The 12263-nt window shown below is 38.0% G+C and overlaps 1 protein-coding gene across 1 annotated transcript; it reads right to left on the bottom strand.

Annotated features, from left to right (window-relative positions):
* LOC128740555 (uncharacterized) lies at positions 1-2627 on the bottom strand. Its single transcript, XM_053836103.1, has 3 exons — positions 1929-2627; positions 1727-1830; positions 1-1338 (listed from the first exon to the last, which is right to left on the bottom strand). The coding sequence occupies exons 1-3, from the start codon at positions 2398-2400 to the stop codon at positions 1-3; spliced, it is 1914 nt and encodes a 637-aa protein (XP_053692078.1). The 5' UTR covers positions 2401-2627.
* Between the last annotated feature and the right edge of the window lie 9636 nt (positions 2628-12263).

The raw sequence follows: 12263 nt of genomic DNA, 5'->3' as shown, positions 1-12263 counted from the left end.
TCAGTGCACGTTTTCCTTGTTTTCTTTTTTGATTCTTCTGGTGTGGGGCAGCACTGACGGGGATGACATCTCTATACCGGTCGAACGCTCATTACCGTTGGCACACGGACTGCCTGTCGTCGGGTCATCTTTAATAAACTGGGTCAGAACCGCATGCGAGTTTGCTTTTCCATTTTTCATTCGGCTCATTTTGTTCTCATCGGCACATTTGGTGGTGATTGCCGTTCGTACCATCGATTCCGAAACATTGCAAGATTTGACCACGACAGCAATTATGTCAGATATAATTTTTTGATCCAGTTTATCTTTAACCGGTTTTGCGCGGTCTCCCATAAAAGCCGGAGACGGACGCCCGGTTAGAGTGTGTGTAGAGAGCATGTCCCTGGTAAACAGTGTCATAAGAAGCTTCCGTGTAGCGGCTTTGTAGCTAGTCCAGTTAATTGCACGTAATACTTGCTTGCTTACCATGGTGTTATTTGGGCCAATAGAGGTCATTTCAGATTCGTCATTTTCATCATCAATCCAGTCTTTTAGAACGGCATTGATAGCCGATTTGTTATCTTGGATGCAGCTAGTGTTATTGAGGTCACTTATATTGCTTAGGCTTAAGGCCGAAGAAGAAAGTCGATTGGAAAAACTAAAATTTTTTGGTGTGGAAGTGGCAGAAGAGTTTTCTTCTTGAATGTAATATTTTGTTTGACCGAAGGACATGTTCGTTTCGTCCTGCAAACTTAGCTGGTCTATTACCATATTGTTACTGCTTTCACTAGAAACAGCAGGTTTCGGGACGATTGAATCCGCAACGGACAAGCGATCCCGACTTTCATCACCAGTGCCCAACACTACGTAGTTGGAAACATTAGTAATCGAATCCTTCATAGCTACGCTATGGGAGCATTTGTTAACAGATTCTACTTTCGAAGCTAAATGTTTTAGCGTTTCTGAGAAGCTATTCAGTTGTTCAATTATATCGTACATCATTTTTCTGTTAAACTCATTCTCCATACGCACGCTTTTTTGCTCCGTTAGAATGCTTTCCTGCAGCGAAAGTAATCGCGATATATCTTGTTGGCTTAGATAGGCACTTTCCTGCGGAAAGAATCTAGCATCCGTTTGTGTCTGTTGGTGGAATGTCATGGGAGGTGCTGGTGCATTGGACATGTGCAGCGTCATCACCGATGGCGACGGGGATATGACACGCTCCGATTTACAGCTGTTGACCCAGCTGGCAGTAGAAATCTGTGCCGACGTCGGCACCGGTTCATACTCGGGACTTACAGGTTCTACCTCGCTCGGACCGTTAGTTGTCGTTTCCATTCGCCGGCGTTTTATTATTGACTGGAATGGTAAATAATAAAAGGCTATTAAAATATCCAGGTCATTCAGAAATGATTTTTCTAGATACATTTAATAGTTCAAGCACTTTTTGGCAAAAAAAAGCTACTTGAGTGAGTGTTTACAAAAACTTTAATCCTAGTTTTAATTACGGTTATGAGAAACAATAGACCAGATAGCTCTATTCTCATAATAAACGCAAGGGAGAGATATTCTAATGTGGACAATCAAACATTTCCAATGGTCTCCCTCTTTGTTAGTTGTTCTTGTTAGTACATATATAGACACATGATTCGGTTGCAGTTGCAGAGCGTTCTAAACTCTTTTTGAATTAGGATGAAACATAGAGAATTTTACGAAATACGACTTGCAAAAATAATGAAACATTCACCTCTTTGTTAATGTTTTGGGACGACGAAGCTGTATTTTGGTATAGATTTTCAGCCGCCATTTTTCGAAGCTGCTTCAGTTCAGTTTCAATAAATTGTTTGTCGTCTACGAAAAAAAATAATTAATATTACATTTTAAAGATTTTTGCAATAATGCAAAAAACATGTGCGTCCAATTAGAAAAAAAATTTAGGAGATTCTCACCGGAAATGATGACAACAGTTGCTTGCAGTAGCTTCTTGCCCCTTTTGACATAGATGGTTTTTCCTGTATGAATGGTTTCCCGAGTTGAACCCTGGCTGCACAACACCAGCTCCGACGCATTGATAACGGAGTAGGCATTAGGTTCGCCAGGAGGCATTTCCCATTCGACCAGCAGCAGTAAATTTGACTGCTGTGTTACTTTGGGGATAGGTTTTTCCGTTTCAATTTCGGAAAAAGTTGGAATCAACTGATTTTCGACAACCGATGGACTATTAATTGAGCGATTTAAAATAACCGGTTTCGACGGAACAGGTCGTCGCTCCTGAGGTATTTGGGTTATGGTTTGGTATTGATTGTCCGGGTGTAGAGCGCCTGGCCCAATTGTAATTACTCCAGGTATCGCACTGTTATTGCTAGGAATATAGTGCTGATTGTACTGCGCAGCCACCTTGCTGTTTTGCACAGTTGCCATATCGTATTACCAGCTGTTCTGTGTGACACTCGCTTGACCGCTGCACTCTAGGCAATTGGAAATCCTTTTCACTGCACAAATATTTTCACTTAAACTGCACTAAAATCCCATTGAACGAACTATATCAAATCCTGATTTGAACCAACTGCGCAGCATGAAGTATTTTAGAAAACTACAAATTATCAACCAAATTAAACTTATATCGGCGAGGATGTACCTTTTTACTTGCCTCACTATAAAAGTATGTATGCCTTTAATGTGCTCCTTTCCACTTTGATGAATGGATTCGAATAAAACAAAAACCGCCAAACGCCAAAATCTTACGGCGTTGAATGGTTGAATGAAAGGAGAGCACGGCAAGGCTTTACACACACCTTCTCATACGTTATGTATCGCAGTATGTGTCACTCGGCTTCTTGCGCCTGTTACTTACGCAGCAAAAAACTATCCTGTTTTTCTCAAATAATTTTTTTTAAGAAGTTCAATCTTGTAACCGACAGTTTGTACACCTATGATGATCCACACATCGCTAGTTTAGTGTTTCTTGACCACTACCTACTCAGGTAGTAATCATCTCAGCTCAATTGGTATAGTATTGGTGTACATATTTCAACCAGACGAAGTTTTATGTTTTCTGTTTATATAAAATATGCGGCAGATTCCAATCAGAATTATGCCCAACTGACAGATGGTAAACTAGGGATACCTAAGCGAATCGGTGTTATGTGAATACAAATGAAAAATGTTACGAATCATAATCAGGGATGGAAGATCAGTGATTTTGATAAAATCTGTGAGTTATCGCCACACGCACAGATCACGATCCGTACAGATCATGATAAACAGTGAATCTTTTGCGTTAATCACAAGATTTTGTTCTCTAAGCAGTCTCAGCAGTCGATCACTGCTTGCAGTCGATTACAGCGTGTTACATCTTACCTAGTTGCGAGAAAAAAGATCACACATGCTGTTTGTATTGTGATTCATACGATGCACACAACAAATCGTCTGTATCTGTTATATTTCTTAACGCAATCAAGCAATGAACATGATCTGGCATGAAGTTTGTCATAATCTACACGGATCGCGACAAAGTGTTTGTCGCTTACAAGTAGTGATGTCAATGAATCTGAATCTGATCGCCTCTATGATCTTGATCGCTAGAAGCGATTTTTTCCATCCCTGATCATAATACAATCTGAAGAGTAGAATAGGAAAGTACTAGCAATGACCCAAGTACCCAAGAGTTCGAATAATGGTGTCTAACGAGGGTTAAACAGCTTGCTAAGCAGCGTCACCTTTAAGTAATTAACCGAACTTTCAAGCTGTCTTAGGTTCGCTGCATAGAACACTAAGCAGCTTCAAAATGAACTGTCAAAAACTAAAATTTAGCAGCACTTTTATGTTCATTTTTTATTGAGCTTGCTGATGTTTATCGTATACGCACACATCGACGCGCGATTTGTTGTCGCTGCACGGTAAAAAATTGACACGTCTGTTTCAAATGCTCTTGCACTTGATTCAATCTGTTACGTCGCACTGTAAATTTAATTAATTTAACAGTGATTTTCAATAAGGTTTTGCAAGGTGACGTCACGAATGAACGCAATTCATCCATTTGACATCCACTCGTGGTTTGTTTACTATTTGTTAGGCAAACACAATATGCATAAACTACAGTTAAACGTTTTAAAAGCGTATTGTCCAGCAGTGTCGCCCTCTAAACTACTCGGAATGGCAGTTTTTGTGCTTTTCTGCCCTGCCGCAGACGCCTTTAACAATATTCACTTTAATCATTTTAACCCGCATTCTAAGTCGATGTAAACAAACCACTGATAGACGTCAAAAAAGCGAGGTTATGCTCGCCCGTGCAAAACCTTATTGATTCTCACTTTTTAACTCTTCGTTTCGTTAAAAACAGTTCAATGGAAATCACCTTCAAATAATAATGCATATCCATTGATTTGGCACCACTATTTTTTTCCATTGAACTTAATGTTTTTATTCTGTTGAGAAATGTCAAAAATTTTCATCTCAACAAGAAAACTTACAAAGTTACAAGTTTTTGGTTATTCGCAGTAACAGTTTAAAGAAAAAACGTTTAATGTGGACAGCGACTCGATATTCCCTCAAGAAATTGTTTCTATTCTAAAAAGGCAACAATCTCGGTATCCATACGTTGTTGATGTTAAGCAGTGGATTCAATGCAAAGTACTATTGTAGGTTCTGCAAGAAAGCTAAGGAGTGGCTACAACGCGATGTCAGCGAAGATAATGACTGTCTTAGAAATAATCAAAATTATTTTGAAAATATAGAGCTAGGAAATCAGAAAGAAACAGGTATCAAAGGATTTTCAGAATTCAACAAACTGCCATCGTTTAAAGTTACAGAAAATAAGACAGTCGATGCAATGCACGACATGTACAGCCACGGTATTTGCAACTACGTATTTAAACCAGCTTTAAATTATTTTATATATAAGAGAAAATTCTTTACGTTAGATCAATTCAATACACGAAAAAATATTTTAGTGAAAAAAGTATATGATACATCATTAAGTAAGATGCCGGATATCGAAGAAATTCATATAAAAAGATTTAAATCGGTTAAGATAAGAGCAACAGCTGCAGAAATGAAATCTTTCTGCTATTATTTTACTTTGTTAGCTGGTCCGTTCGTTCCGTTAAACGATCCAGTGTGGAGATATATAATATCGATTGTCAATCTGGTCGAACATACTTTATTACCTTCGTTCTCAAATTCTGATATTCAAAAATTGAATAGATTAGTTACCGAACACCACACTTTGTACTTGGAATCATTTGATAACGAAACATTAAAACCAAAGCACCATCACATGGTTCATTATGCTACTGTTATACAAAGTAGTGGACCAGTCTGCAATTTAATGTGCTTCAGAATGGAAGCGAAGCATAAGCAGTTTAAACAATATGCTCACATTACCTCATCTAGGAAAAATATATGTTTAACGTTGTGTGTTAAAGCAGCATAGTTTTGAGGTACATAGTATGACATTCTACAAAAATTGTGATAGCGGTAACTTTCAAAAGGTGGACTTTACAACAAGACCGTATTTTAAAAACTTAGTGTGTCAAAACACAATTGATATTCAAAACGAAACATTTGCAGCTCAAAAATGCAAAATTAAGGCGGAACCGAAAGTGGTTAACGTTATTGTGTTAGTGCGACAAACACTGTACTGTACATCTCATGTGTTCGTTAAAAACCTAAACGTTTATTTGAATATTGCATTAGTATTGGTAATATATGTCAAATAGCGGAAATCACTATAGGATGTCAAATCACTATAGGATGTTTAATTAATCCGCTTGCATCGGATTGCGTTTTTGATTCCTGCGTTTGCGTTTTGTTTGTTTACTTCACTCTAAGCTCATCGATGTGGCGAAAGTTGAAAGCTCTTTAAAAGCTCATTGATGTGACGAAAGTTTGATACTGTGTTGCTGCTTTTTCGGAAATCGCTAGTTCAACGAAATATGTGCGTAACCAAATATCTATTAACTAATTCCCAATTATACATTGGTCGCTTTTATGAACACGTAATGATCGATATGTTCAGTTAAATTTATTTTCCATTAGCAATTATGTTTTGCTGAGCGTTAATTGATACATAGCAGATCGATAAATTGAATTACAAGTTTTAGGAAATTATAACAGCGCTGGAAGCACTGATTACGTGGCGAAAGCTTGCTCTGCCAATACAGATGCATTTTTAAGGCGCAAAACAATACATGCTTCGAATGGTAGCCATTTATCCAGCCATCTTTGAGCCACTTTAGGTTTCCCCTTAATTCTATTTTTTACCAGAATGGACTCTTTTTGACAGTGTCACAGACGGGGGTTACGGAGTTGATTGAAATCGAAGAAATTTTGAAAAATGATTCAAAAAAATATATTGTATAGGAAAACTCTGGGAATGCGGTGATTTCAATGATCACTTCTTAGCCTATGAAGTAGTTCGTAGTACTCAGTTATACAAAATAATAGAATTATCAGAATTAGATGGTCCACCTCTTATGATTCACTCGGTTAACAATAAGTATTTTTATCGAAAAAAATATAAGTTCCTTTATGAAGATAGCGATATTTAATAGCTAAATAAATAATATCGTATTGTTGTTTATTTAATAAAAGTTAAAACGTGACACTTAGAAAATAATTATAATAATAACCAAACTTGTCATTTTTAATACAGTAAATTAAATGAATTACACTAATGCTTATTGTCATCGTTAATGCTAATAAGTTGTATTAATCCAATCATTCTGGATACGTTCTGTCACAGTTCAACAGCAGTTGGTACGATAATTTTAGTTACAACACATCACCCCGCTGTCACAAATGTCATTCCCATACATTTTTCGTGTAGCCAACATCTCATCTAGCCCATAACAAACTTTGCCTCGGACCAAATGTATTTGTGAGTAGCCCGCTCTAACTTCAGCCTCGGATGAATGTGTATTGGTAAGCGCTCGAACAAAATTACTTCTTTGCTTTTTTTCTTTTTGTGTCGGACGTGTTAGGAAGTGTAAAAAGATGTTAGTCGCATCTTTACCCTTCAGTTTCATACGCCTGCAACACATACATTTAAAGTGTCAATTTTGAATGACATAGCAAGGCATACTATTGTTGTTTCAGTTGCAAACCGTATTTATTCACGCGCGACTTACGATTTCATTCTCGTTCTGCATGTCGCAAGTTATTCGGTTGCACATCACTGTACGATTACAGCGCATAATTGCATATTTGCGCCGTACTTGCAACACAGATCCGAAACTTCAGTGATCCGCATTGCCTCAAAGCACTTTATTGTGCTTTAGTCCGACCGATCCTCGAAAACGCATGTATAGTTTGGACTCCACACCAGCTCTATTGGACCCTTCGAATTGAACGAGTCCAGAGAAAGTTTATACGACTGGCTCTACGTAATCTGCCTTGACGTGACCCAAACAATTTGCCTCCGTATCCTGACCGCTGCCGTTTGCTTGGATTAAATACATTAGAATGTCGACGTAAGGTTCAACAGGCTTTGTTCGTAGCCAAACTGTTAAATGGCGAAATTGACTCACCGAAATTACTGTCGCTTATGAATTTCCGTGCATCAGAAAGGACTTTGAGGCCGTCATTATTGCTGACTAACCCGTTTCACCGTACCGAATTTGGCCGCAACGAACCAGTTACATCGTGTGTCAGAGTTTTTAGCTGTGTTGAGGAGCATTTCCAATTTGGCGAATGACTGAGTAAATTTAAGCGGTTGGTGAGAATAAATTTATCATAGATTGTTAGAGTAAGTTCATTTAGACTAATAAGTCAGATGATGTGTAAAACAAACAAATAAACAAATAAATTATAATCGAATGTCGTACGTCGAATACTGCGTTTTTCAACTGGAACAGCAATATGCGAACAATAAATGGTTCATTTAAAATCAACATGATATTTAAGAAAAAGCTATTGAATTGATAGTGATAACATATTGATAATATGCTCGTCATTCCATTTTCAAAACACAGCATAATAATAAATAAGTTCAAATAAATCAGAATTGAAGTGAATTTCTATTGATTGATTCATTTCAAGAGATTTGCATTTCGCTTTCTAAAGTTCGTCAAGTAGTGCATATTCAATTGCAAATCACTACACTTCAACGTGATAATTTTTTACCGTGTTGTTAGATTTAAGATAAAGTGCCAATTCTGCGCGGGCCTTAAGTCGCTTAGAACCACCCCATCGGCAGGCAACCATGTTTTCGCTGCCAACATCGTTTCACTCAACTGCGAGCAGTCTGATTTGGGCCCGCTGTCAAATTTTGAGCCCAGGACATGCTGTCGCTGACGTTCACTGCAGCTCGTTATAGAGATGTCAATGGGGTGCTTAGACCACTAGCAGAGCTGATGCCACAAATACAGATATTTGTGCATGCATAAATTTCATAAATTTGGGACCCATCAATTATTTCAGTTGTTGTGATTTCTGGCTCTACTAATGTTCCTAAATTTTAAAGTACTAAACTATTAATATTATTTAAAATGTTAGATCCAAAAGATAAAATACTCCGGAGAAAACGCTCTGCACTCTAGTCACATGAGATATTCCAATCTTGTTCAGTATGTGCATTCCTGTGACGGGTAAAGCGGTTCTGAGCCTAATTGTAAATCTTTTTTTTTGCTTTTTTCAGCATTTAAAAGGTTGTTAGAGCGATGCTGAGGTTACTTTGGGTCCATTTTCTTTTTTGACCTTTTCCGGCCTTGAAAGCAATTTTGAGCTTAATTCAAGATCGTTTTCTTTTTTGACCTTTTCCGGCCTTTAAGAGGAGTTTAGAGCAATTGTGAGCTCAATTTTGAATTATTTTTTTGGCCTTTTCTGGCCTTCAAAAGAAATTTAAAGCGATTCTAAGTTTGATTCGGGGCCATATTATCCAGCATTCAAAATGAGTTTAGATCAACTCTGAGCTTAATTCATGATCATCTTTTTTGGCTTTCTACGGCATTTAAAGATGACTTGAAGCGATTCTTAGCTTAATTTGGGATCATTTTCTTTTTTAGCCTTTTCCGGCCTTTAAAAGTGGTTTAGAGCGGTTCTGAGCTAATTCAGATAACCAATAAGCATCACCAATGCAAATGCAAGCCAATAAGCATTTAAGTCACCTTAAATTAGGCTGACCAGATGTCCCGGATTGTGCGCGACTGTCCGCGATTCGGATGGCTTGTCCCGAATTACTAAGGGTCCCGGAAAATGTCCCGCATTGATTAAATTTCTAATCCCAATACTTTCTAAGGATGAAACGTAGATAATGTTGTATTTCATGAAAAAACTGGAACATATGGTTCTAATTATCAATGCGAGAATATTTCGAACAAATTCTTTCACTTTACTGTTGATACAGCTCATCAACCGGCGCACACCTTCTTTAGTCACGGTTTTGGGCACCAGGTACCTCGAATTCTTCATCTGACTGATGTCGCTGGTTACTGCTGTCTGAAGCTGAAGCTGAAGATGAACAGCTTTCGCTTCATTATTCCGCAGGATTTCAATACAGAACGGACCTGGAGACAGTTTGGTGCTCTATTAAGATGAACTGAAGTCCATTGTCGTTGTACCGTTGTGCATGCCCTTGCTGTAATGGCAGCAGTGAGGCACTTACTTTCGGACTGATAATCTTATCCGTCACAAAACGTTGGTTTTCACACTGGTGCCAAGGGAACAGATCCCCGGTCAGATCATGACTTATTTCACAAACTTATCTCAAAAACAATCTCGCATCTGTCACAAACCCTACCGCGAGCCAGAGCCTGTAGAATGTAATCCCTGGGTTTGGAAGAAATCGTCTTTCTCTGAAACTTATTCATTATCGAGTCAGACACATCCATTGCGTTGCGTCAGTACAGCTTATAAGACCGGATTCTAATCATTGTTTATTGTTTGAAGCTTCGTTTGGGCTCTCTACTTGCTCGATAACACTTATAGCCTTTTCGAAATGAATTCGCCGTATAGTCCGTGATGTTGGGATTAGCCTTGACTTATCGAATTTCTCGACTTCAACCGAAGTTGATCGAAGTTGATTTTACAATAGTCTGTACACAATTATTTTTCTTTTTTCCTCCTGCATGCTGAATATCTTGAAACCACGTTAGCTTTAGACTGCAACAAATATAACGAGCAGAGCTATTCACAAATAACCAAATGCTGCTAAAAGTTTGCATGTACGTCCACTGGAAGCGCCGCTATCGCCAAGATGAAGTGCCCCATTTTTAAATGATCTACCCAAGGAACATTTTTGTTGCATAATAACTTATCAAGCGCTTAGTCTACGGGGGTTAATTATACAATAGTTGAATAAACTACTCTTAAACAAAAATGCTTGTTGGGTAAGCTTTACTACTGAAGCAATTTATCAAATAAACCATTTAACATGTCCCGCATTCACCCAGAAAAAATCTGGTCACTTTACCTTAAATGCTGTTTTGGCAAAATATTTACTGCTAACTTCACTGCTAACATTTAGTTTACTGCTTAACTTCTCATACTTTACTGCTAACCTTCTCATAGTGCCAATTAACAACACCTATGCAGTCGAAAAGCTAATATACAACAACGTGCAATATAAAATGCCAGATATTGCAATAAGCGGTTAATTACTGCTGCTGGTGCTGCTTATGTTAATGCTTATTGGTTACCTGGATAAATTGGGATCATTTTAATTTTGGGCCTTCAAAATGGGTTTAGAGCGAGACCCTAAGGGTAGGGCCTGTAGTTATACGCGAAACATGTGCAGTTCTTCTTCGGTCAAACTAGGGCTGGGTATTTAGCGACATATGGGCGAAGTCGCAGTCGCTTTTACTTTGTATAGGCCCTTAGAGAAACTCCAACGTAAATTCGTTCGATTCTCCCTCCGTTGCCTGCCATGCAACAACTCGCTCCAGCTACACAGATACGAAGCGAGCCTCATGCTAATTGGACTGGATACGCTAGCAGCAACCACCAGAAATCTGTGCCGAGCAATCCTTGTAGCTGATATCTTGATGGCGAGGGCCAATTGTCCATGGATTCTCAACCATATTAGTTTACGAGCTCAACCACGACCTCTTCGTGGCAGAATGTTCCTCCATACCGTTTCGAAAGACAAATTATGCAGCAAACGGGGCCATCGTCGGGCTACGATGCCATGTGTCAGCTGGGTTCGACTTTCACCTTCCTCGTAGGACTATTCGTGGGAACTTTTTCATTGGCGGAACTAGATTTCTAACTAGAGATTTTCTAACTAGAGAGATTTAGCCCCCCTAGAAAAATAGACTTGCCCGACCAAATAAAATAGTCGAAAAAATGCCGGGGGTTATACCCCTCCTAGAAATGAGCGCTATCTCCGTCAATGAAGTTTTTAAACATTTTTCGTACTAAGTAGTTAGACTAAATTATAATTAGGACAATAATATGTCTGTTGGTATAAACAAAATCAATAAATAGATAAAATTTGATGATTTAATCATTTTGAATAACGAGAAAAAAATTTGGTCGTTTTGGTTTAAAATATGAACTGAATGCAATCAATAATAAATTGATTTGATTGAAAAGTTGGGTATTTTTCAATTAATAAGCATTCATGTTTATTATTGTTAAATAAATTTAATAACTATTACGAGCCCCCCGGAAAGGGATCCACTCGATTCTTACGCAAAACGAATTGAATTTTTCGGTTCATGTCCTCATTGTAGATGGCTTTGCAACGTTCGAAATTGACGCGACGCCTGGTTTGGAAAGGCTTCTCGTAATACCGGGTGCGACGAAATTGATCGAAAATTTCTTCCTTGCCCAGAATCCGATTCAGAACCCGACATGCCTCCTCCACATTACTGTTTTGAACCAGTACCGTTCGGGCGATAAACTTAGCGTGGCGCATTTTGTTCCGCTTCACTCCTGGATGGCTGGATGAGAACAACGTTATGTAAATTTTAGAATTTGATCATTCCGCAGTTATTAACAATTAACGAATTCTTTATTAACTTACATAAGAACTATGCTTAAATCAAAACTCAAATTTTGACTAGAACCGCAAAATTATCTAGAAAATTGATTTAATTCTAAAATAATGCAAAAATATCTCTACCACTCGATTCACATGCACCATCAAAACAATCTGATTGACAGTTCTCAAAAATCAATGTTGAAGGCTTGAAGTTCTCAAATTTTCAGAATGAGCATGGGCAAGAAAGTGTCATAAATCCACATCCAAAACAAAGCATAAACTGTGATGTTGTGTTATCACTAATAATAATAAAAATTTTAGGAAAAGCATTGTAGTTCAATTAGTGCGTTTAAAAATAAAT

The sequence above is a fragment of the Sabethes cyaneus genome, chromosome 3 (genome assembly GCF_943734655.1).
Source record: "Sabethes cyaneus chromosome 3, idSabCyanKW18_F2, whole genome shotgun sequence".
In the NCBI taxonomy this organism is placed as follows: Eukaryota; Metazoa; Arthropoda; class Insecta; order Diptera; family Culicidae; genus Sabethes; species Sabethes cyaneus.
This window is presented reverse-complemented; position numbering and strand designations above follow the sequence as displayed.

What these genes read in the sequence shown, in the direction of transcription:
- LOC128740555 (XM_053836103.1), bottom strand. Translation starts at nt 2,400, where the DNA reads ATGGCAACTGTGCAAAACAGCAAGGTGGCTGCGCAGTACAATCAGCAC. An exon ending in AACTGTTGTCATCATTTCCG is followed by an intron (nt 1,831 to 1,928) that starts GTGAGAATCTCC and finishes TTTTTTTCGTAG; the next exon opens with ACGACAAACAATTTATTGAA. An exon ending in CCCAAAACATTAACAAAGAG is followed by an intron (nt 1,339 to 1,726) that starts GTGAATGTTTCA and finishes TTACCATTCCAG; the next exon opens with TCAATAATAAAACGCCGGCG.